This window comes from Microcaecilia unicolor, chromosome 7 (assembly GCF_901765095.1).
Source record: "Microcaecilia unicolor chromosome 7, aMicUni1.1, whole genome shotgun sequence".
Classification (NCBI taxonomy): Eukaryota; Metazoa; Chordata; class Amphibia; order Gymnophiona; family Siphonopidae; genus Microcaecilia; species Microcaecilia unicolor.
Window position 1 is genome coordinate 92,902,832 of NC_044037.1, and position 23,557 is coordinate 92,926,388.

General features: G+C 45.2%; 1 protein-coding gene across 3 annotated transcripts in view; it reads right to left on the bottom strand.

The window, feature by feature from the left end:
* Positions 1 to 23,557, bottom strand: part of LOC115474280 (zinc finger protein 2-like) — a 124,427-nt gene that overhangs the window by 61,248 nt on the left and 39,622 nt on the right. For all 3 annotated transcript variants that reach the window (XM_030209680.1, XM_030209678.1, XM_030209681.1), the window contains 2 exons: positions 8,377 to 8,503; positions 1,094 to 1,207 (listed from right to left, as the gene is read on the bottom strand). In XM_030209680.1, coding sequence (XP_030065540.1) covers positions 1,094 to 1,207; positions 8,377 to 8,410 — 148 coding nt within the window. In that variant the 5' untranslated portion in view covers positions 8,411 to 8,503. The remainder of the gene's footprint in view (positions 1 to 1,093; positions 1,208 to 8,376; positions 8,504 to 23,557) is intronic.

Below are 23,557 nucleotides of genomic sequence, written 5' to 3' on the forward strand. Positions count from 1 at the left end.
GGAACACTAATATATAAAATAAATTCGAGACTGAAATCACACCTACTACACCCTGGCTCACAATGCTTTCTTCAAGTCATGATATGCATAACATATACACAATCTGATACTTCTAACCAGGGGAGGCAGTGCAGTTTGGCATCTCATAATAGGGAAAGGGAAATGGGACGATATACCACCTTTCTGAGGTTTTTGCAACTACATTCAAAGCAGTTTACATATATTCAGGTACTTATTCTGTACCAGGTGCAACGGAGGGTTAAGTGACTTGCCCAGAGTCACAAGGAGCTGCAGTGGGAATTGAACTCCGTTCCAAAGTCCACTGCACTAACCACTAGGCTACTCCTCCACTCCTGTATGCAGTTTGTGGAAGGCCATCTGTCACCTTTTGTATCTTCTCCACATAAAAATTATCTAACATGCCAAAGCACATGTGAAAAGAGGTCATATCCCAAACCTTCTCACACTGGGGCTATCCATTAGGATTCTATAGCATTTCATCGCTCTTCAAATGAGGTTAAATAACTGATCAATCTGTTCATACCAGACAAATTACCGAGTGCAGCTCTGGCTTCTCAGTTCAGTTGAGAATTTAGAATCAAACCATTTCACTTCAACATGGTAATCAGGGAATACTGACATCTAGGACTCTACATCAGCCACTTCACAGCAGTGCTGAAATCAGAGGACAGACTTTGACACTCACTACTCTGTATCAGTACAACATCGTTAGCTGGTAAGTGTGGCTGCAGAAACCTGGAAATCATTTCTATCCCCTGACAAGTAGATTCCTGTACTTCTCAAGTGAGTTGCCAACGAGAGAAATTCTCGTATTTCAATCATACTGAGGTAATTCTAATACATCAATGTAGAAATGTCACGGAATGAAGACCAAAGTGGTGAAAAATATGGTTAGAAGTGTGGACAACTATACAACAAAGATGCTCCTAACAGATATGGAGAGCTGAAACTGTGTATGAATATAAAAATATTTTTTCAGAATATGCAACTAGATAATCTCACAGGGCCAGTTCAATTTTTAAAGGATTACTGCAAATAAAAATAATTTTTCATCACTCAGCTCATCTCTTACCTGTGTTAAGATCAACAACTCTTTCTTTCCCCTTAGACTTCTGCTGGCTCCTGTAATATGGTTCTTCCTCTTTTTTAAATCTGAAGAGAACGTCAGGATTAAGGATTCCATACCCTTAAGAAAGGCAGGCAAGAGTATAAGAACACAGATACTGATACTGGCTTCAACAGTTCCTTAAAATCTGACACTGGCCTATATTGCCATATGCTGCATCACAACAAACTGCTGTGTATTAGTGTGGGTATACAAAGACCTGACAAGTGGAACAGCCTAATGGCTACAGCAGTGGACAGCAAACCAGGGACATTTTGAGTTAAAACATACTTCTCCACTGAGACTGCAACCTTGGTTAAGTCACTTAACCCTTTACTGTCTCAAGTACAAACAGACTCTAAGCCCTCTGCAGCAAAGAACTACTTATATGTGCCTAGTACCTCATCCTGGGTTTGATTAAAAAGATGAGCACTTAAAATCTAAAATCCAAATCCAAGTAATTACTTCTCACCACTTAACACAGGAAAATAATGGTGGAACGGATAATTAGCTCATCCAATCTGCCCAGTTATCGTGCCTACATGACTGAAGAATACATTTCATCTGCCAGCCACGATGTGCCTACAAGATATTTTGTTTACCTATGATGGCCTTTTTTCTGTCTTCCTTCTTGGTACTCTATATTGCATAGATAGCGAATGCTACATACCTGTAGAAGGTATTCTCCGAGGACAGCAGGCTGATTGTTCTCACTGATGGGTGACGTCCACGGCAGCCCCTCCAATCGGAACTTCTCTAGCAAAGGCCTTTGCTAGTCCTCGCGCGGCCGTCTTCCCGCCCGAACCGGCTCGTGTTCGTCAGTCCCATATGTAGCAAGACAAGACAAGGGAAGACACAACTCCAAAGGGGAGGCGGGTGGGTTTGTGAGAACAATCAGCCTGCTGTCCTCGGAGAATACCTTCTACAGGTATGTAGCATTCGCTTTCTCCGAGGACAAGCAGGCTGCTTGTTCTCACTGATGGGGTATCCCTAGCCCCCAGGCTCACTCAAAACAACGAACATGGTCAATTGGGCCTCGCAACGGCGAGGACATAACTGAGATTGACCTAACAACTTATCCAACTAACTGAGAGTGTAGCCTGGAACAGAATAAAACATGGGCCTAGGGGGGTGGAGCTGGATTTTAAACCCCGAACAGATTCTGAAGCACTGACTGCCCGAACCGACTGTCGCGTCGGGTATCCTGCTGCAGGCAGTAATGAGATGTGAATGTGTGGACAGATGACCACGTCACAGCTTTGCAGATCTCTTCAATAGTGGCAGACTTCAAGTGGGCTACCGACGCTGCCATGGCTCTAACATTATGAGCCGTGACATGACCCTCAAGAGCCAGCCCAGCCTGGGCGTAAGTGAAGGAAATGCAATCTGCTAGCCAATTGGATATGCGTTTCCCCACAGCCACTCCCCTCCTGTTGGGATCAAAAGAAACAAACAATTGGGCGGACTGTCTGTTGAGCTGTGTCCGCTCCAGATAGAAGGTCAATGCTCTCTTGCAGTCCAATGTGTGCAGCTGACGTTCAGCAGGGCAGGAATGAGGACGGGGGAAGAATGTTGGCAAGACACTTGACCGGTTCAGATGGAACTCCGACACAACCTTTGGCAAGAACTTAGGGTGAGTGCGGAGGACTACTCTGTTATGATGAAATTCGGTGTAAGGGGCCTGGGCTACCAGGGCCTGAACCTCACTGACTCTACGAGCTGAAGTAACTGCCACCAAGAAAATGACCTTCCAGGTCAAGTACTTCAGATGGCAGGAGTTCAGTGGCTCAAAAGGAGGTTTCATCAGCTGGGTGAGAACGACATTGAGATCCCATGACACTGCAGGAGGTTTGACAGGGGGCTTTGACAAAAGCAAACCTCTCATGAAGCGAACAACTAAAGGCTGTCCTGAGATCGGCTTACCTTCCACACGGTAATGGTATGCACTGATTGCACTAAGGTGAACCCTTACAGAGTTGGTCTTGAGACCAGACTCAGACAAGTGCAGAAGGTATTCAAGCAGGGTCTGTGTAGGACAAGAGCGAGGATCTAAGGCCTTGCTGTCACACCAGACGGCAAACCTCCTCCATAGAAAGAAGTAACTCCTCTTAGTGGAATCTTTCCTGGAAGAAAGCAAGATGCGGGAGACACCCTCTGACAGACCCAAAGAGGCAAAGTCCACGCTCTCAACATCCAGGCCGTGAGAGCCAGAGACTGGAGGTTGGGATGCAGAAGCGCCCCTTCGTCCTGTGTGATGAGGGTCGGAAAACACTCCAATCTCCATGGTTCTTCGGAGGATAACTCCAGAAGAAGAGGGAACAAGATCTGACGCGGCCAAAAAGGAGCGATCAGAATCATGGTGCCTCGGTCTTGCTTGAGTTTCAACAAAGTCTTCCCCACCAGAGGTATGGGAGGATAAGCATACAGCAGAGCTTCCCCCCAGTCCAGGAGGAAGGCATCCGATGCCAGTCTGCCGTGGGCCTGAAGTCTGGAACAGAACTGAGGGACCTTGTGGTTGGCTCGAGATGCAAAGAGATCTACCAAGGGGGTGCCCCACACCTGGAAGATCTGGCGCACTACTCGGGAATTGAGCGACCACTCGTGAGGTTGCATAATCCTGCTCAACCTGTCAGCCAGACTGTTGTTTACGCCTGCCAGACATGTGGCTTGGAGCACCATGCCGTGACGGCGAGCTCAGAGCCACATGCTGACGGCTTCCTGACACAGGGGGCGAGATCCGGTGCCCCCCTGCTTGTTGATGTAATACATGGCAACCTGGTTGTCTGTCTGAATTTGAATAATTTGGTGGGACAGCCGATCTCTGAAAGCCTTCAGAGCGTTCCAGACCGCTCGTAACTCCAGGAGATTGATCTGCAGATCGCGTTCCTGGAGGGACCAGCTTCCCTGGGTGTGAAGCCCATCGACATGAGCTCCCCACCCCAGGAGAGACGCATCCATAGTCAGCACTTTTTGTGGCTGAGGAATTTGGAAAGGACGTCCCAGAGTCAAATTGGACCAAATCGTCCACCAATACAGGGATTTGAGAAAACTCGTGGACAGGTGGATCACGTCTTCTAGATCCCCAGCAACCTGAAACCACTGGGAAGCTAGGGTCCATTGAGCAGATCGCATGTGAAGGCGGGCCATGGGAGTCACATGAACTGTGGAGGCCATGTGGCCCAGCAATCTCAACATCTGCCGAGCTGTGATCTGCTGGGACGCTCGCACCCGCGAGACGAGGGACAACAAGTTGTTGGCTCTCGTCTCTGGGAGATAGGCACGAGCCGTCCGCGAATCCAGCAGAGCTCCTATGAATTCTAGTCTCTGCACTGGGAGAAGGTGGGACTTTGGATAATTTATCACAAACCCCAGTAGCTCCAGGATTCGAATAGTCATCTGCATGGACTGTAGAGCTCCTGCCTCGGATGTGTTCTTGACCAGCCAATCGTCGAGATAAGGGAACACATGCACTCCCAGTCTGCGAAGCGCCACTGCTACGACAGCCAGGCACTTCGTGAACACTCTGGGCGCAGAGGCGAGCCCAAAGGGTAGCACACAGTACTGGAAGTGACGTGTGCCCAGCTGAAATCGCAGATACTGCCTGTGAACTGGCAGTATCGGGATGTGCGTGTAGGCGTCCTTCAAGTCCAGAGAGCATAGCCAATCGTTTTCCTGAATCATGGGGAGAAGGGTGCCCAGGGAAAGCATCCTGAACTTTTCCTTTACCAGATATTTGTTCAGGGCCCTTAGGTCTAGGATGAGACGCATCCACCCTGTTTTCTTTTCCACAAGGAAGTACCTGGAATAGAATCCCAGCCCTTCTTGCCCGGATGGCACGGGCTCGACCGCATTGGCGCTGAGAAGGGCGGAGAGTTCCTCTGCAAGTACCTGCTTGTGCTGGAAGCTGTAAGACTGAGCTCCCGGTGGGCAATTTGGAGGTTTGGAGGCCAAATTGAGGGTGTATCCTTGCCGGACTATTTGAAGAACCCACTGATCGGAGGTTATGAGAGGCCACCTTTGGTGAAAAACTTTTAACCTCCCTCCGACCGGCAGATCGCCTGGCACTGACACGTTTATGTCGGCTATGCTCTGCTGGAGCCAGTCAAAAGCTCGTCCTTTGCTTTTGCTGGGGAGCCGAGGGGCCTTGCTGAGGCGCACGCTGCTGACGAGAGCGAGCGCGCTGGGGCTTAGCCTGGGCCGCAAGCTGTCGAGAAGGAGAATTGTACCTATGCTTACCAGAAGTGTAGGGAACAGTCTTCCTTCCCCCATAAAAACGTCTACCTGTGGAGGTAGAAGCTGAAGGCTGCCGGCGGGAGAACTTGTCAAAAGCGGTACCCAGCTGGTGGAAATTTTCTGCACGCCTTCAGCTGCCTGACCACCTCCTGAAATGGCTTGGCTTGCTCAGGAGGGAGCTTGTCCACCAAGCCCGCCAACTGCCACACATTGTTCCGCATGTGTATGCTCGTGTAGAGCTGGTAAGACTGAATTTTGGCCACGAGCATAGAGGAATGGTAGGCCTTCCTCCCAAAGGAGTCTAAGGTTCTAGAGTCCTTGCCCGGGGGCGCCGAAGCATGCTCCCTAGAACTCTTAGCCTTCTTTAGGGCCAAATCCACAACTCCAGAGTCGTGAGGCAACTGAGTGCGCATCAACTCTGGGTCCCCATGGATCCGGTACTGGGACTCGATCTTCTTGGGAATGTGGGGATTACTTAGAGGCTTGGTCCAGTTCGCCAGCAATGTCTTTTTTAGGACATGATGCATGGGTACTGTGGATGCTTCCTTAGGTGGAGAAGGATAGTCCAGGAGCTCAAACATTTCAGCCCTGGGCTCGTCCTCCACAACCACCGGGAAGGGGATGGCCGTAGACATCTCCCGGACAAAGGCCGCAAAAGACAGACTCTCAGGAGGAGAAAGCTGCCTTTCAGGGGAGGGAGTGGGATCAGAAGGAAGGCCATCAGACTCCTCGTCAGAGAAATATCTGGTGTCCTCCTCCTCCTCCCACGAGGCCTCACCATCGGTATCAGACACAAGTTCATGAACCTGTGTCTGAAGCCGTGCCCGGCTCAACTCCGTGGAAACATGGCCACAGTGTGAGCGTCGAGAGGTAGACTCCCTCGCCCGCACCGGCGAAGCTCCCTCCACCGACATCTTCGGGGAGCCTTCCTGGGAGGCGACCACAGTCGGTACCGCAAGCGGCACCGATGTCGGAGACCTCACCCCGGGCAAGGGGCCAGCCGGCGCCTCACTCGACGGTACCGGTGGCGCAAGCACCCCCGGTACCGGAGGGGAAGGGCGCAACAGCTCTCCCAGGATCTCTGGGAGAACGGCCCGGAGACTCTCGTGCAGGGCGGCTGTGGAGAAAGACATGGAAGCCGATGCAGGTGTCGAAGTCAGAGTCTGTTCCGGGCGTGGAGGCTGTTCCGGGCTGTCCAAGGTGGAGCGCATCGACACCTCCTGAAGAGAGGATGAGCGGTCCTCCCGGTGCCGATGCCTACTGGGTGCCGACTCCCTCGGCGACCCAGAGCTCTCGGTACCGACGCGGGAAGGAGACTGGTGTCGATGCTTCTTTGACTTTTTCAAACGAAGCATGTCACCGGAGCTTCCCGGTACCGACGAGGAGGACGTAGAATCCAGTCGTCGCTTCCTCGGGGCCAAGGCCGAAGAAGGTCGGTCTCGGGGGGGCTGTACCGCATGAGCCCTCAGAGTAGGGGGAGACCCACCCGAAGGCTCACCGCCACCAGCAGGGGAATAGACAGCCCTCACCTGCACTCCAGTCGAAGCACCACCGTCCGAGGACATCAGCACTAGTGGAGGTCCCGGTACCACCGACGTCGACGCAGCCTTCCGATGTCTCGGCCCCGACGATGCAGAGGGTCGATGCCTCGATGCAATCGATACAGTCGCGGCCGAGGGCGGAGGTCTTGACGCTGTCGACGTCGATGCACTCGATACACCCGATGCCAACGAAGAGCCCGAGAACAACACGTTCCACTGGGCCAATCTCGCTACCTGAGTCCTTTTTTGTAAAAGGGCGCAAAGACTACAGGCCTGCGGGTGGTGCCCAGCCCCCAGACACTGAAGACACGACGCGTGCCTATCAGTGAGCGAGATTACCCGGGCGCACTGGGTGCACTTCTTGAAGCCGCTGGAAGACTTCGATGACATGGGCGGAAAAATCACGCCGGCGAAATCAAAACTCGTAATTGCGGTAAGGCACCAAAAAGAGAGGAAGAAAAACTCGACCTGAGGCCTCAAAAGGGCCTACCCGAAAACGAAAGAAAACTTAACGGGGCAAAAAACTGGAAATACGGGAAGGGGAAAAAGACCGAAAGGCCCTTCTCTGAAATCCCTTTTCAATTTTTTTTTTTTTTTTTTTTAGAAGCGAAAGTCAAAAGACGCGCGAGGGTTAACTTAAGGGGCGCGAACGGCGCAAACACGACCGTACCGAGCGCGGACAAAAGAAGACTGACGAACACGAGCCGGTTTGGGCGGGAAGACGGCCACGCATGCGCGGTGCGCATGGGCGCGCGAGGACTAGCAAAGGCCTTTGCTAGAGAAGTTCCGATTGGAGGGGCTGCCATGGATGTCACCCATCAGTGAGAACAAGCAGCCTGCTTGTCCTCGGAGAAAAACATTTAAGAGCCCCTCTTTGTTCTCTCCTGTAGTCATCTTTCTCATGTTTAGCCACCATGTTCTGTAACAATTTAAATAATCAGCAACACTAGCACAGTTGTTGCCCACACATCTGGCTGCCTAGATCCCCCTCCACATCCTTTCACATTAGACACAGTTATGAAAGCACCTGCATTTCCTCAAGATGCACATTGGTCTGGACAACCTATTTTGGAAATGTGATCAAGAAATGTACTAAAAATGGTTTCTAGTTATTACAGTACTTGCAGCTTGTCAGACAGAATTAAGGTAGCAGCCAGGTCTACCACAGCCTGATTTAAGTAGACATGGCACCTATTTAGCCTGCTAAACAGACTCAGCTAATTAGAAATCATATTGGAAGAGTACTGCAACCTGCCAAAGATACCTCGGTGACAGCGTATTCAGCCTGCCAGACAAAAAACACCACATGGCTTAGGTTTTCACTAGGATGTCTACTTTCACAGAAATCAGACTGCTATCCATTTTGGCAGCCATAGCACTTACTGTTGGAATCAGCCTATGAACACATACTAGTCCAGCTGTTGAAAAATTCCAAAATACATTCACAAACTGAACCACAGAGAAAGAAATCTTTACCCAGTGAGATCAGTGCTCCATGGATTTCCATCATCACATTTCTGTAAAGTTCTTTTTGCCATTCTTCTAACAACTGCCACTCCTCCTCAGAGAAATAGACAGCTACATCACTGAATGTGACAGATGCCTGAAAACAGCAAGTGAGACATGCTCAAAACCACCTCCTTAAGTGTCACTTTGGCAGCAATGATAATTAGTGGCAGCACAGAGCAATAAGAGAAACAAAGGATAATTTCATAAAGCTTTTTCCACATATAAAGCATATTTTACATGAGGAAGATTAAATTAGATCTTACCTATTTTTTTCTCTTTAAATCACTCCAGATCGGTTCGGACTCTTGAGCATTTCTACCAGCAAATGGAAATTGAGAACTACTAACTTCAGAGTAATCCATTAATTTCCTGTGAAGTTCTCAGCTAGTCAGTGTTTCTTGTACCACAGCAAGCTACAAAGACTTAGCAAAAAAAAAAAAAAAAAAATCTATTCCCCCTGAAGAACTAGGATACAAACTGGAGGGTTACAGGATCACTCTGAAGTCAGTCATTCTCAGTCTCCAGGAGATGACAGGAGTGCATAAACCCAAGCACCTGGTCCGGTCTGGAGGTATGCTAAAGAAATAGCTCTTTGTGCATGGGCATACATGCGTAAAAATTGGCACATTAACACAGTGAAAGAAAAGTGTAAGAGAAAGATCCAATACACAGGAAATTAAGATGAATGAAGAAAGGAAATGAAAAGTTAAATGAGGACAAATTGAATGAGGAAAAATGAAAGGACAAAATAATCCACATACCCAAAATTACAGAACACAACCTTATTGTGGGTCTCTATTAGAAACAGTATGTAAACACATGGGATAAATATTCAACAGGCAGAAGTCAGTGGTTTTTTTTTTAAGCCGCTGCCAGCATTATGCCCAGATATTCAATGCTGGGCCATGTCCGAGCACTGGCACTGAATATCCGGGTTTGTGCAGGCAACTCTCTCTTATCGGGTTAAGTGAAACCGAATTAAGAAGACTCTCTCTCTGATGTAGTCCAATTTGCAGTTAAGTGTTGAATACTGGCACTTAAACGCATAAGTACCGATTCGGTTCCCAGAATGCCCAAAAAATAGCTGGTGTTCAGTATTAGCAGTAAGTGCCAATATTCAGTCAAACTAAGTGCTGCTGAATATAAGCAGACAGCCCCGCACAAGTCACTTAACTGACCAGCAGCTTCTCGTAACTGAATAAATCACTTTGAATACAGACAACTTTTGTTAATGGAATATTCCATCATACTTGAAAAACACGACCCATGTTTTTGAGTACATTATCAGTATTATCAACAATGCTCAGGGGCTGCTAAGGGGGGTGGGGTTTGTTTGCTCCAGTAATAGCAAATTTATGGCAGACTTTAAAAAATGATGGATTTATACCTCTGTTTTTTATCAGTGGGTAAAATGCTAGTATCATTTCACTGATGATATCTTTGTAGTTTGGACCAGGTCAGAAGTGTTACTCTGGCAGTTTGTGGAAAAACTCAATAGTTGTCACTGAACCATCAAGTTTTAAATTATTTATCATACTACTATTATTAATTTCTTGGATGTGGCAATTTGCTGTGAAGGTGGAATGCTGAACACCTTGGTTCATAATAAGCCCATTGATAAAAATACTTTGTTACAGTGTGAAAGCATGTATCCATATCATCTTAACAGAACCCTTCCATTTTATCAGTTTCTTCCCTATCGCTGTATTTGTGATTTTAAGAGTGTATAAAAATACGGCTACTGATATGGTGCAAACGTTTGTTGAACAGGGTTACCCCCAGAAGTGTATGAAACAAGCCTATAGAGTCTTTTTCAATCCTCATGATCTTCATCCAGAGTCACTTGTTTCTATTATGAAATATACAGCGTTGTCAACTAAAATATCCAAAGTTTTGGTCCGTTTGGGTGTACATAATTGTTTGGCAAACACCCATTGAAAGATATTATACTTGAGAAACACTAATTTATCTGACAGATGGTGTAAATCATCAGTATGATCTACATGCCCTACAGTGAATGAACATAAGAAAACCATACTGGGTTAAACCAATGATTCATCTAGCCCAGTATCCTGCTTCCAACATTGGCCAATCCAGGTCACAAGTATCTGGCAGGAACCCAAATAGCAGCAACATTCCATGCTACCGATCCTAGGGCAAGCAGTGGCTTCCTATGACAAAACAGGGGATTTATAAGTCTGTAACTTCTTATGTGAATGTATGATGTAATTGTTCCCTAGTGCATTTCCTTTATTTGGCCAGCAGATGGTGGCTGTCTTTTTTTGTAAAGCTGTTACAGAAGTGACAATTTTTTCCTCACCTAAGCTGTGAGGTAATCTTTAATCTCAGTATGGGAGCACAGAGGTAACATCTCTGTCCTGAGACCCTGTTCAAGGCTTGTGAGCAGTTAGGGTTTCTTTTACAAAGCCATGATAGCGATTCCCATGCGGCAAGAGAGGGAAAGCCCTTAGGAATTAAACGGGCTTTCTCTCATTTGCGCACCGAGAATCAGTAGCGCTGCTTTGTAAAAGAAACCCTTAATTTCCTAAAGCTTCCCAGACGCTACCCAGGTAGTGACAAAATGTTTAGACAGTTTTAATAATGATCCTTATTCAGTTACCTGTTATTGCCTGTTACTTTCCCATCTGTTTTATATGGTTCACTGTTCTAATTCTGTGACAATAAACCTTGTTAGTTTATTGGCTCTGCTGTCCTGGACTAAGAATCCTGGTGGTTTGTGTTTTGGGTCTGTGAGTGCTTTCCAGGAACTGTGAGACCCCTGAGGGTGTGGCCCCAGTAACCTAGAAATCACTGGGGAATGACTTGAGAGTGGGAGACTCGCCCAGAAGCAAGTGAGACCCAGTTGGTGAGGAGGAGGGTGCTAGTATAGAACACATGCCCAGATGCAGGCAGGCCTGAGCAGTGCTGAGGGCAGACCCTCTAGGTGGCCACATGGTTAGCCCCAGGCAGGTGCTAAGCATTCCGTGACACTTCCCCTATGTCTAACTCAAAACCTTCTCAGCTGTTTCCTTTGCAAACTGAAGAGCCCAACCTCTTTAACTTTCCTCATATGAAATTAATTCCATCCCTTTTATCATTTTGGTCGCTCTTTTCTGAACTTTGTCTAATTCTGCTGTATCTTTTTTGAGATACGACAACCTCAAGGTGAGGTCACACCATGGATCAATACAAAGGCATTACAATATTCTTGGTCTTATTTACTATCCCTTTCCTAATAATTCCTAACATCCTGTTTGCTTTTTTGGCCACCGTACACTGGGCAGATTTCAACGTATTGTCTACAATGACATCTAGATCCTTTTCTTGGTTGCTGGCTCCCAAAGTGAACCCTAACATCAGGTAACTATGATTTGGATTATTCTTCCCAATATGCATCGCTTTGCATCTGTCCACATTAAATTTCATCTGCCATTTGGATGACCATTCTTCCAATTTCCTAAGGTATTCCTGCAATTTTTCATAGTCTGCATGTGCTTTTTGAATAGTTTGTGTCATCTGTAAATTTTATCACCTCACTTGTTCCAATTTCCAGACCATTTATAAATATGTTAAATAGCACCAGTCCTAGTGGCACGCCACTATTCACCCTCCTCCATTGAGAAAAATGGCCATTTAACCCTACCCTCTGATTTCTGTCCAATAACCAATTCCTAATCCACAACAGAACAATGTCTCCTATCCCATGACTTTTAAATTTTCTCAGGAGTATCTCATGAAGAACTCTGTTAAAAGCTTTTTGTAAATCTAGATACATCAACAGTCTCACCTTTATCCACATGTTTATTTACGCCGTCAAAGAAATGAAAAATTAGGCAAGACATGCCTTGGCTGAACCCATGCTGACTCTGTCCTATTAAACCACGTTTGTCTATGTGTTCCTTAACTTTCTTTATAAAGTTTCCACTATTTTGCCCAGCAGGGAAGTCAAGCTAACTGGTCTATAACTCCCGTTTCACCCTGGAACCCTTTTTAAAAATTGTTATTACATTAGCCACCCTCCAATCTTCACTTAGTACAGTTTATTTTAACGACAGGTTACAGATAACTAACAGCAGATCAGAAATCATGTTTGAGTTCTTTCAGTACCCTGGAGTGTACACCATCCAGTCCAGGTGATTTCTCTCTCTTTAACTTGTTGATTTGGCTCAGTATGTCTTCCAATCACTGAGATTTCTTTCAGTTCCTCCACACTGTCACCCTTGAAATCCATTTCTGGTACAGGTAGATCGCTTAAATCTTCTGAAAAGACCAAAGCAAAGAATTAATTCAGTCTCTCCGCTATGGCCTTGTCCTCCCCAAGTGCCCCTTTCACTCCTTCATGATCTAATGGTCCCATGGATTCTCTCGCAGGCTTTCTGCTTCTGCTGTACCTAAAAAAAGTTGTTACTGATGAGTTTTTGCCTCTGCAGCAAGTTTCTCTTCATATTCTCTTTTAGTCTTCTTTATAAATGCTTTGCATCTGGTTTGACAGTGCTTATGTTGATTATTTTCTTCATTCGGATCCTTTTTCATCCTTTGAAAGATTTCTTTTGGCTCCAACATGCTGGCTGTCTGCTCTTCTTTCCACCTTTGTTAATGCATGGAATATATCCGGTCTGGGCTTCCAAAATGGTATTTTTAAACAGGATTCATGCCTAAAGTCCTAACCATTGCAGCTGATCCTTTTAGCTTCTTTTTAAGCATTTTCCTGATTTTATCATAGTACCCCTTTCAAAAATTAAATGCTGCTACAGTAGATTTCCTTAATGACTTTACATCAGATATTAGCTCAAATCTCTCTCTCTCTCTCTCATATATATATATATATATATATATATATATAGAAGAGCACATGGCTCTGCTCTCACTCGCTTCCTTTCTCTGCACATCCCCATATCCAGCCACCAGAGCCCCTGGCACTGGCCCCCCTTTCTCCTTCAGCCCTACCCCAAAGCTTTCTCTCTCAGAGCACATGGCTCTGCTTTCTTAGGCTCTTTCTCTGCACACACACATCTTCAACCCTACCCCAAGGCTTCTCTCTTTCTCTGCACCCCCCCCCCCCCCATTCTTACTTTTCTCTCATTAATTCTCATCTAAACACACACCCAATTACAGCATTGCAATATTTATCTGTACTAAGTGCTGTGAGCCTATATATATGCAAATATAATACACTTTCTATCCAAACCCGTGTGGATTGTGCATTATTGAAAACCCACTGCCTCTACGGACTGGACACTGGACCATACCTAGACAACGAATGCTGACACCAGCCATCACTGCAAAGTTCAAAATCTTTTGATGTAGCATCCAGATGGGAATATGGAAATACGCCTCCTTGAGATCGAGAGCAGTGAGAAACTCCCGTTTGCACAGAGGCGATGACCAACCTCAGAGTTTCCATGCGAAAGAAGGAGACACAGAGGAAACAGTTCAGTTTTTTGAGGTCTAAAACTGGTCGCATAGTGCCCTCTTTCTTCAAGATTACAAAGTGTCTGGTGTATCTTCCTTGTCCTTGCTCTGAGGGAGGGACAGGTACAATAGCCCAAGTGCCAGCAAGCCTTTGATTGTACCTGGGATCTGGGCCGCTTTGGCTCTGCCTCCACATGGGGACCGTAAGAAGAGAGGAGCGAATGGGTGGGAGAACTCCAACTTGTAACCATTTTGCAGAATATGCAGAACCCATTGGTCTGTAGTTATTTTAGCCCACTTCTCCCGAAACACTTGAAGGCACCCTCCAACTGCAAGGAAAGGGTGGACCAGCCTGACATCATTGAGATGGTCTGGAGGCATTAAGTGCCTGCACCACTTGTGAAAAGGGCTGTAACCATAAAAGGAAGACTGACATGATTGAAAGAGGGGCCTCTAGTCATATTGTTGCCGGCCAAGCTGTATATCTTCTACTATCCCGAACCCACGTACAAGCAAGCCCTACAGAGCAAGTAGAAGACTTTGGCATCGTTTCACCCAGCTCCTTAACCAAATTATTCAGGTCCTCCCCAAACAGCCACTTGCCCCCAAAAGGCAACTTCATCAGGCGGGCCTTAGAAGCCACATTGGCAGCCTAATTCCTTAGCCATAACTGCCGACGCACGGTGAACACTAAAGACATGCCCTTGGCCTTAGCCCGCAACATGCTGTACACTGCGTCAACCAAATATGCTAAACCAGCCTCCAACTGTGACCCGGACTGCTGATGCCTCTGCAAAAATGCCCTCGCCGCAAATGGATGTCTGAAGACATAGGGCAGCCACCTCAAATGCCTGTTTCAAGTTTCCTATCCTGCAAATCCTTCAGGGCAATGCCCCCTTTCACAGGCAGGGTAATCTTCTTGGTTACTGCCGTAACCAAGAAATCCACCTTAGGTAGGTTGTTTTTCCTTTTCCTCGGGAACCAAGGGATAAAGGAGCAACCATGGCTCTTCCCACCTTGTCCTGTATCCAGGGAGAACCATTCTGCTGAAATCAACTCCTGAATGTCCAGATGCATGGGAAACACCTTAGACAGACCCCCAGGACCCCACATAATAGAATATGACTGACTCTCAAATGGTGCTACAGAGGGCTCCTCAATAGACAGGACTACCAGAGCCTCCAAAATCAGGGAGCTCAATTCCCCTCTATGAAACAGCCAAAAAACTCTCGGGTCATTCCCCTCTTCAGGAGGGAATTCTCCCTCCTCCAAAGGCCCTCTGAGGGAGGGTCACTCTGAACAGCGTGAGGCCACTTAAAAATATCCTCAATCCCTTCCTGGAAGTCCAAAGAGGACCTCTTCGGAGCTGCCAGGAAACCAACTGAAGAGCTATGTGCTTTCTCCTGCTTAAGTAAATAGGCCCGATGGAACAGCCGAACAAATTTTTTTTTTTTGGGGGGGGAGGGGGACGCTGCCCCCTGAAACTCTGTCGAGCCTTGAGGCCTACACATGTGTGTCCTGTGCGGGAAAATCCTGCCCCAGTGCAACACTGTCTGTCTGACCCATCAAAATGGTCACCGTTTCAGCTTCTTCCTGAGGGGGAACCATGCAGCTGCTGACCTGGGGAACCTGATGTGGCTGATATTGCCCGCTGCAGCAGATTCTTCTTCTGGCTCCACCGCAACCCTCAGGTTTGCCAGCCTGCACCCCATACAGCAGCCCGAGGACGTCCGATGGGCCCCACAGCGGAAATATTGACTCCTTCCGCTGGTGCCGCACCACCAGATATGACTACTCAACCTCTATGGGGACTAGCTGACCAACTGGACCAGGAGCAGAGACCTCAGAACCAGAGGCTGAATAGTCTGTCCATCCACCTGCTGCAGATAGAAAACACTGAGCTAGCTGGCTAGGAATATATGGCACAGCTCAGTTCTATTTTCTTTATTTCCACCTGCTGGTTGATGAACATAACTATTCCCACAAGTCCTGGACTGGTGGAAGAGAAGTAATGCAAAGCCTCAGTTATTATTGCCACCTTATTGAGAATCTATCACCCTCCTAGGACTTAAGATCAGAAATATCAATACTGCTTGGATATTCTGCTTTACCGTCAGTTTTATTCAAACAACATGACAGCCCATGTTTTCTTGGTAACTGCTCTTACGTTTTGGAATGCTCTACCCACAAATTTACATTCAAAACTGAAGTAACATGGTGTTTCCAGGTGAAGTCATAGTTTTATTTCTATTTTTAGCCTTTAGACGGTTAACTTGGATTTTCAGTTTGTCTTATATTTTTAGTTTAGTGTTTTTATTTTTTATTTTAATTTTTAGTTATCTAATCTAATTAGGACATTTTATATTTTGCTTAACCAAATATGCCACAAGATGGATAACACCACAAGAAATGGGGCTACGGTCAGAAAAGAAAATCCACATTTCTCAACTAGAAGTTAATTACCTGTAAAGAAATTCCAAACACATACCTATTTGTGCTTTCAAACGATGCTTAACTAGATGGTAAAGTTCTACGGAATATAAAGGTTTTTGATAACTTGTTCCAAATACAAGGTATCTGGTGTTCTGCCCACTATTGATCTATGTTTTGTTGAAGTTTTCTGACAATTGAAACAATCAAACATCATGGGAGGAACGTAAAATTTTGCTTGGAGTATATAAGGAAATCCGAGTACCGAGATATTCTGGAGCTAGACCATACAAAATTTTAAAGACTACAGTCAGGAGTTTAAAGTCAATTCTTGCTTTTATCAGGAGTCGATGCAGTTTTAACAACATTAGGGAAGCATGATCTGTGGATTTACCTCCCAAAATCAGTTTAGCTGAAGAATTTTGTACAAATCTGATGTCTGTGTAGTTGCCTATCCAGCAAAACCTAATAATACAATCTTGCAGTAAGCAGAGTTAGAACTGCAGCCTGTATTACTAACTGCAAATGTGATGAGTCCAAAAACAGTTTAACCCTTTGTAGTTATTTCTTTTTTTTTTTTTTTTTAATTATTAATTTACAAGCATTTCCATCTTGTATACAGAAATATAGAGCTAAGATAAATTTCAAAACACTATGCTTAGGATTGTATATAAACAGAAGAAGAAAATTAAACCCACAGAATTATATCCCAAGCATTAAACACTTATTAAAATAAACCCTCAACCTCAGATCACAAAATCAGTGGGGGGGGGGGGGGGGGGGGTAAACTAAATGGAGGAGTTATATAGAAAGAAAAACGAAAGAGGCATTATGGCCTGGTCGTAAGAACACAAATTATCTCATAGCTCATGTATAATAGACTCTAATTTAGGCAGATATTTTCTTTTGCTCCAAAAAAGTTTTGAGTTGCTCAGCGTCGAAAAAAACATATTTGTTAACATAGTAAATAATACATTTACATGGGTATTGAAGAAGAAATTTAGCCCCAATAGACTTAGTGTCTTCTCTTAAAGCCAAGAATAATTTCCTTCTTTCTTGAGTAGTTTTAGCAACATCCGGGTATATCCCAATCCTGGCCCCACAAAAGTGAGTCACGGTATTCTTGAAGTAAATTTTCATTAAAGAATTAACATCTTGTTCAAATATAAATGACACAAGTAATGTAGCTCGAGTTTTTATATCACTAAAGGATTGATCCAGGAATGCTGAAACATCCAAAGTTGTATTTTCGTCTACTTGTAATTGTACTTGAGTTCCAATTCCTTCTATATCACCCTGTTTTTTTGAAGCAGTCGGTAAATAATATATTTTGTTTATTGGAGGTATCAGAGTGGGTGAGTAATGAAGAACTTCCATCAAGTATTTCTTAAATAGTTCCATAGCTGAAATTGCTGTACCTACTGGAAAGTTTAGAACTCGTAAATTCAGTCTCCTATTATAATTCTGCATCTGTTCAATTTTCTGAGCTGTTATTAAATTATCTTTAACCAGTGCTGCAGATGTAGCTTTTAAATTTGATATATCTGATTGTACTTGGGTCATTTGTTTCGATGATTCATTTTTCAATTTATCAAAAGCTGAACTTAAAGATTCAAGCTTACTTACTATAACAGTAGTTTCTTGAGCCGTTTTCTCCGTTACCTTGGTCAACTCTTGAATGGCTTGCCAAATTAGTTCTAATGTCACCACCTCGGGAACCGCTTGTTCCACGCTAGAACTCTCAGCTAACTGGGATACGCTACCGCCAACAAAGGAACCTGTATCACCACCTTCAGATACCGTCGGGTCCTCTGGCAGACTCCTCGCGAGAGCTGGGCAAGGTGGTGGATAATGCTCAGGCAAGAAAAGAGATGTTTCCAACCCTGAGGGCGTCAACGCTACTCCGCTGGTGTCCTTCACTGGGTCCACTACGCCTGAATCTTGTGTTTGACTCATGGTAAACCGGTCTAGGGTAAGCTGCACCGGCGAAGAGGTGAGAGTTGTTGGCGGTTGCACTCTCACCAAGCCTTTCCTCTTTGTGTGGGGAATCGTAGAGGTATACTTTTAGAAGCAAAGAGCAGCTTAGCTGTCCGGTCTAGTCGCGCGTAACGACCGCCATCTTGACACGCCCCCCACCGGCCTCCTCCTTTGTAGTTATTTCTAATTGGCAAATATTTTCTCCATTAATTTGCTTTTCCTTTGTTAGACAAGAATGCATTGCAATTCTGAGGATTTTAATACCTGAATGAAGTAACATTTCTGAATTAGATAACCTTAAGGTCAGATTACGCATATCTTCCTCACGACCTCCAACCCACAGCACGTTTATTTAACTTTAACCCATTTGATAACATACATGAATGAATTTTCTCAAAAATTGAATTTATATATGTGAAGGTATCAACTAATTTATGTTCCACAGGAAACAATAGTGAGATGTTTATATACACACATATACACACACATATATATATATACACACATACATATATATATATATATAAATACAAAAATTGAATTTATATATGTGAAGGTATCAACTAATTTATGTTCCACAGGAAACAATAGTGAGATGTTTATATACACACACATATATATATATATACACACATACATATATATATATATATATATATATACATACATATACATACACACATATCCATACATACACACATATCCATACATACACACACACACATATATATATATATACATACACACACATATATATACATATACATACACACACATATATATACATACACACACCAAATTGGCTCAAAAAAAATGTTGAACAAGTCTGGCAAGAGAGAAGAACTCTATGGAACCTCCCGAGACATATACCAAAAGTCTTCAAGAGTTTCCCTTCCTGGGGAGGGAGAAGTGACGTCACAGACAATAATGGACGCTTGAAGAACAAGCTCCTGCTCCCCTTCGATTTAAAGCGTGATTGCCCTTTACAAAACAGCCTGGCGAATGGCAATTTTGTGTGAAAGGTGCTGGTAAGGCTAACGGGACTTGATATTTTAGCAATCAGACGATGCACCGACAGCTCAATCTGTCCCAATTTGGGTTCGCAAGTACAGCTGCGGATCGCGTGGCGGACCCAGTGTCAGAGGCCCCGCAACCAACTCAGCACTCCGGGAGCTCCTCTCCTAAGGATCTGTTTGAGCCGAATATGGAGCCGGTCAGTGCAGAGATAATGCATTTTTCGGACTTTAAAGAGTGGTTGCAAGAGATAAGAAAGGATCTTAAAGCGGTTCGGGCGGAACTAGTGTCTTTGGGAGCGGATCTCCGTGGAGAAATTAGAGAGCTAGGAGTCAGAATGGAAGATGCGGAAACTCGCACAAACGAGCAAGCGGAGGAGGTGGGTGTGCTAAATAAATGATTAGAAGCGACGCAAGCAGATCTACAGCAACTAACTGAAAAAATGGAAGATCTTGAGAATTGAAGTCGTCGCTGTAACTTGCAGTTCAGAGGCTTGCCTGAAGTGCCGCTCTACCAGGACTGTGAAGCAACGAAAAAACAGCTAGTTGGTTCGCTGCTATCGGAGATGGGAACGGTGATCGACCCTGAGGCGATTATGCTACAGCGCTCGCATAGGGCACTGGGCCCGGCACGTGGCAACCTCCCAAAGGATATAATAGCGTGCTTCAAAGATTTCAAGCTCAAAGAACAAGTGGTACAAGCGGCTCGCAAGGTTCCTAATTTCAAATGGGACACTTATGCCGTCGAGATATATCAGGATTTGGCCTCTGCCACTTTGAGGCGCAGAGCTGCACTGAGACCTGTGACCGTAAAGCTTCGAGAAATGGGGATTAAATACAGATGGCGCTACCCGTTTGCCCTTGTCTTCTATAAAGATGGCCGAATGCATCAAACTAAATCCATAGAAGAAGCTCAAGAGGTTTTACCTGATGGAACTGTGAAAGATTTGCCAGCGGTTTCCCGCACTTCTAGAATGTCTTCTTCGGTGGGCCGTCCCCAGTGGCAAAGGGTAGAGAAAGGACATAAGCTACTGCAGCGCGAAAAATCTGAGGGGCATCCCACATGAATGTTTCAATGTAATTTGGGCTTCTTTGCCAAAGAGTTGATGTGGGGTTAAAGATTGTCTTGTTTTGATGATAATGGGATGGGTAACTGTATTATTGAGTATAAGTTGTTTAATGCAATGAGATGTATTATAACTGAGGGGAGGGGGGAGGGGCATGTTTCACTTCCTCTGTCTAGAAGGCCTCTCTACAATGGTCATAGAGAGGGCTCTGTTGTTAGGGGGGGAGTTGGGAGGGCGAGGGGAAGGTGGGAAAGGGTCATTAGAGAATGCATGTGCAACTCTGAGGAGGGTGAGCAAAACACAAGGGTACTGGTCTGATAAAGTAAGGGATGTGAGGGCAGTAATAAGACCAGAAGAGGGGAAACAATTGGAGAAAGTCAGTCATGCGATGTTATATATGCTCTTTGTCTAAATGGCTAGCATAACATTAGTAAGTTTGAATGTAAGGAGCCTTAATGTTCCAATGAAGCGGCAGTTGCTATATAGAGAGTTGGAGCGTTTGAAAGCCGATATAGCCTTCATCCAAGAAACACATTTAAAACCAGCTCACGAGTGATTGTGTAAGCACATTAAATATCCCCATCAATATTCTGCTTCTAATCGGGAGGGTACTAAGACAAGGGGGGGTGTTGATTGCCCTGTCCCGTCCATGGCATATAGATAAGGTAATTAGGGATAAAGAGGGCAGGTATTTACTACTGGTCCTCTCTTTGGGAGATACTAAATACACTCTGCTTAACATCTATGGACCAAATGCAGACCATGGAAACGTTTTCCAGCAGATGGACCAAATTATATTACAACATAAAGCAGGTCGGTTGCTAATAAGGGGGGACTTTAATTTAACCATTAATCCCTATTTAGACAATTCTATAACAACAGTGCTGTACGCAAAGAGAGATCAAGAGCTCCTTCGGCAGGTCCTGGAAAGATGGCAGCTCATAGATTTTTGGAGGCACACTAATTCAAATGAGCGAGATTATACATGTTTTTCACAGGTTCATCAGACCTTTTCCCGTACAGATCTTTGGCTGGGGGATGTAGAGATCGGGCACGTAATTCTGGAGCATCAGATCTTAGGCCGCATGGTCAGACATAGCCCCGTGGTTTTGAAATTGAATCTTTTGGGGTGGCAGAGAGATCGGCCTGAGTGGCACTTGGACGATTCTATTCTGTCTGACATGTCGAATATTTCCCAAATTGAATCCCATCTTAAGGAGTATATCCAATTTAATGATAATGATGAGGTCTCGTTGGGTGTGGTATGGGATGGTTTGAAGGCGGTCCTACGTGGCCATCTTATAGCCTTGAAGACTCATACACAGCGAGAGCGTAGGAAGGTAGAGGATGGCTTGAGGTAGAGACTACTAGCGATGGAGAAGAAGCTATATCGGACACCCTCTCAACATTCATGATTGCTAGTGCAACAACTACACAAAATCAGATGAACTACATGAGTTACAATTGGTGGAAATTGCTGAGCAGTTGCAACAAGTCCGGCAATGTCATTTTGAGTTTGGCAACAAGTCAAGCAAACTTTTAGCACACAAAACTAAAGAAGCAGGTCGTACGTAACTATATCCCCAATCTTAGAGATGAAGATGGTAGTGTCACATCTGATCCATTGCGTATACAAAATAGGTTTCAACAGTTTTATACACATCTCTATACTCCTGATGCTGATCCGACGAGGGAGGAGATCTCAGAGTATCTATATCATATTGAGGTGCCACAGCTTTCCGAGACAGCATGGCTTCAATTATCTTGTCCCATTGAACTTGATGAAGTGGAACAGGCGATTCGTAGTCTTCCTGCAGCTAAAGCCCCAGGCCCAGATGGGTTTTCTAATAAATTTTACAAGGTCTTTGCAAAAATTCTGTGTCCGTTGTTAGTCCGCTTGTTCAATTACTTTAATGAGGGTCAACCAATGCCAAAAACCTGGAACTTGGCAAATATCTCAGTATTATTGAAGCCGGGCAAGGACCCTCTCAGTTGTGGGTCTTAGCGACCTATTTCCTTGTTAGGGGTGGACTACAAGATTTTCACTAAGATTTTAGCTACCCGCTTACAGAGACATCTCCCGTCTTTAATACCAGGCGGGCTTTATCAATGGCAGGCAAACATTTGATAATATACAAACGTCCCTTCATCTCATATATTATGCTAGATCAAAGAATATACCCATGGGCTTGCTCTCTTTAGACGCGGAAAAAGCGTTTGATAGAGTGCATTGGCCGTTTATGTTTGCAGTACTAGAAAAGATAGGTTTTACAGATCAGTTTCTCTCTTGGCTGCATTATATATATGAGGAACCCTGCGCCTCAGTGAGGGTCAATGGAAGAGGCTCCCCCACATTTTACTTGAAGAGGGGCACAAGACAGGGGTGTGCTCTATCGCCTTTGCTTTTTGCATTGGTGGCGGAGCCTTTGGCTTGTCACATCCGAGCACAACTGGAAATTACAGGATTAACGGTAGAGGGATTAGAGTCGCGAATTTTGTTGTTTGCAGATGATATCCTCCTGTTGTTAACTAACCCAGACACCTCGTTTCAAGCTCTGCACTGAGGCAATACAAACTCAGGCTTTTGAATTAACATGGAAAAGTCGGAGGCTTTAAACATTAGTCTGCCTGCTGGTCAAGTGTTGCAGTTACAAAACACCTTTCCCTTTCGTTGGGCTAAACTATCTATTCGTTATCTGGGGGTAAACCTGACATGTGACTTAAACAAACTTTATGAAGCAAATTTTCCGGGGAAATTGAGAGAGCTCTATGCGGAGTTAGAACGCTGGGAAAGTCTGATGCTCTCTTGGTTGGGCCGCATTAATGCATTCAAAATGATAGTGCTCCCGAAGCTACTTTATCTATTTATGGCCCTTCCAATCTATCTGCCAAATCAGTTTTTTTAGGAATTTGAAGCGAAAGGTTTTTGCCTATATATGGAAAAAGAAACCACCCAGGGTGCGTGCAGGGGTGATGTTCCAGAGGCGTGAGCAGGGCAGAATGGGGGTTCCCTCTTTTGTAAATTACCACAGGGCAGCACATCTCCGCATCCTGGTGGAGTGGCTCGGGGGCGCGAGTAAGTCCTGGCAGTCTTTGGAGAGCTTAGAGCTGGCTCCGTATCCCCTAAGAGCGGTTCCGTGGCTACCAGACAAGTTACTGGGGAGGATCATACGAGAGGCATCTCCACTTGTTCGATGGACCCTTTTGACATGGCATACAATCAGGAAACGGTTCTTTCCAGTACGGAAC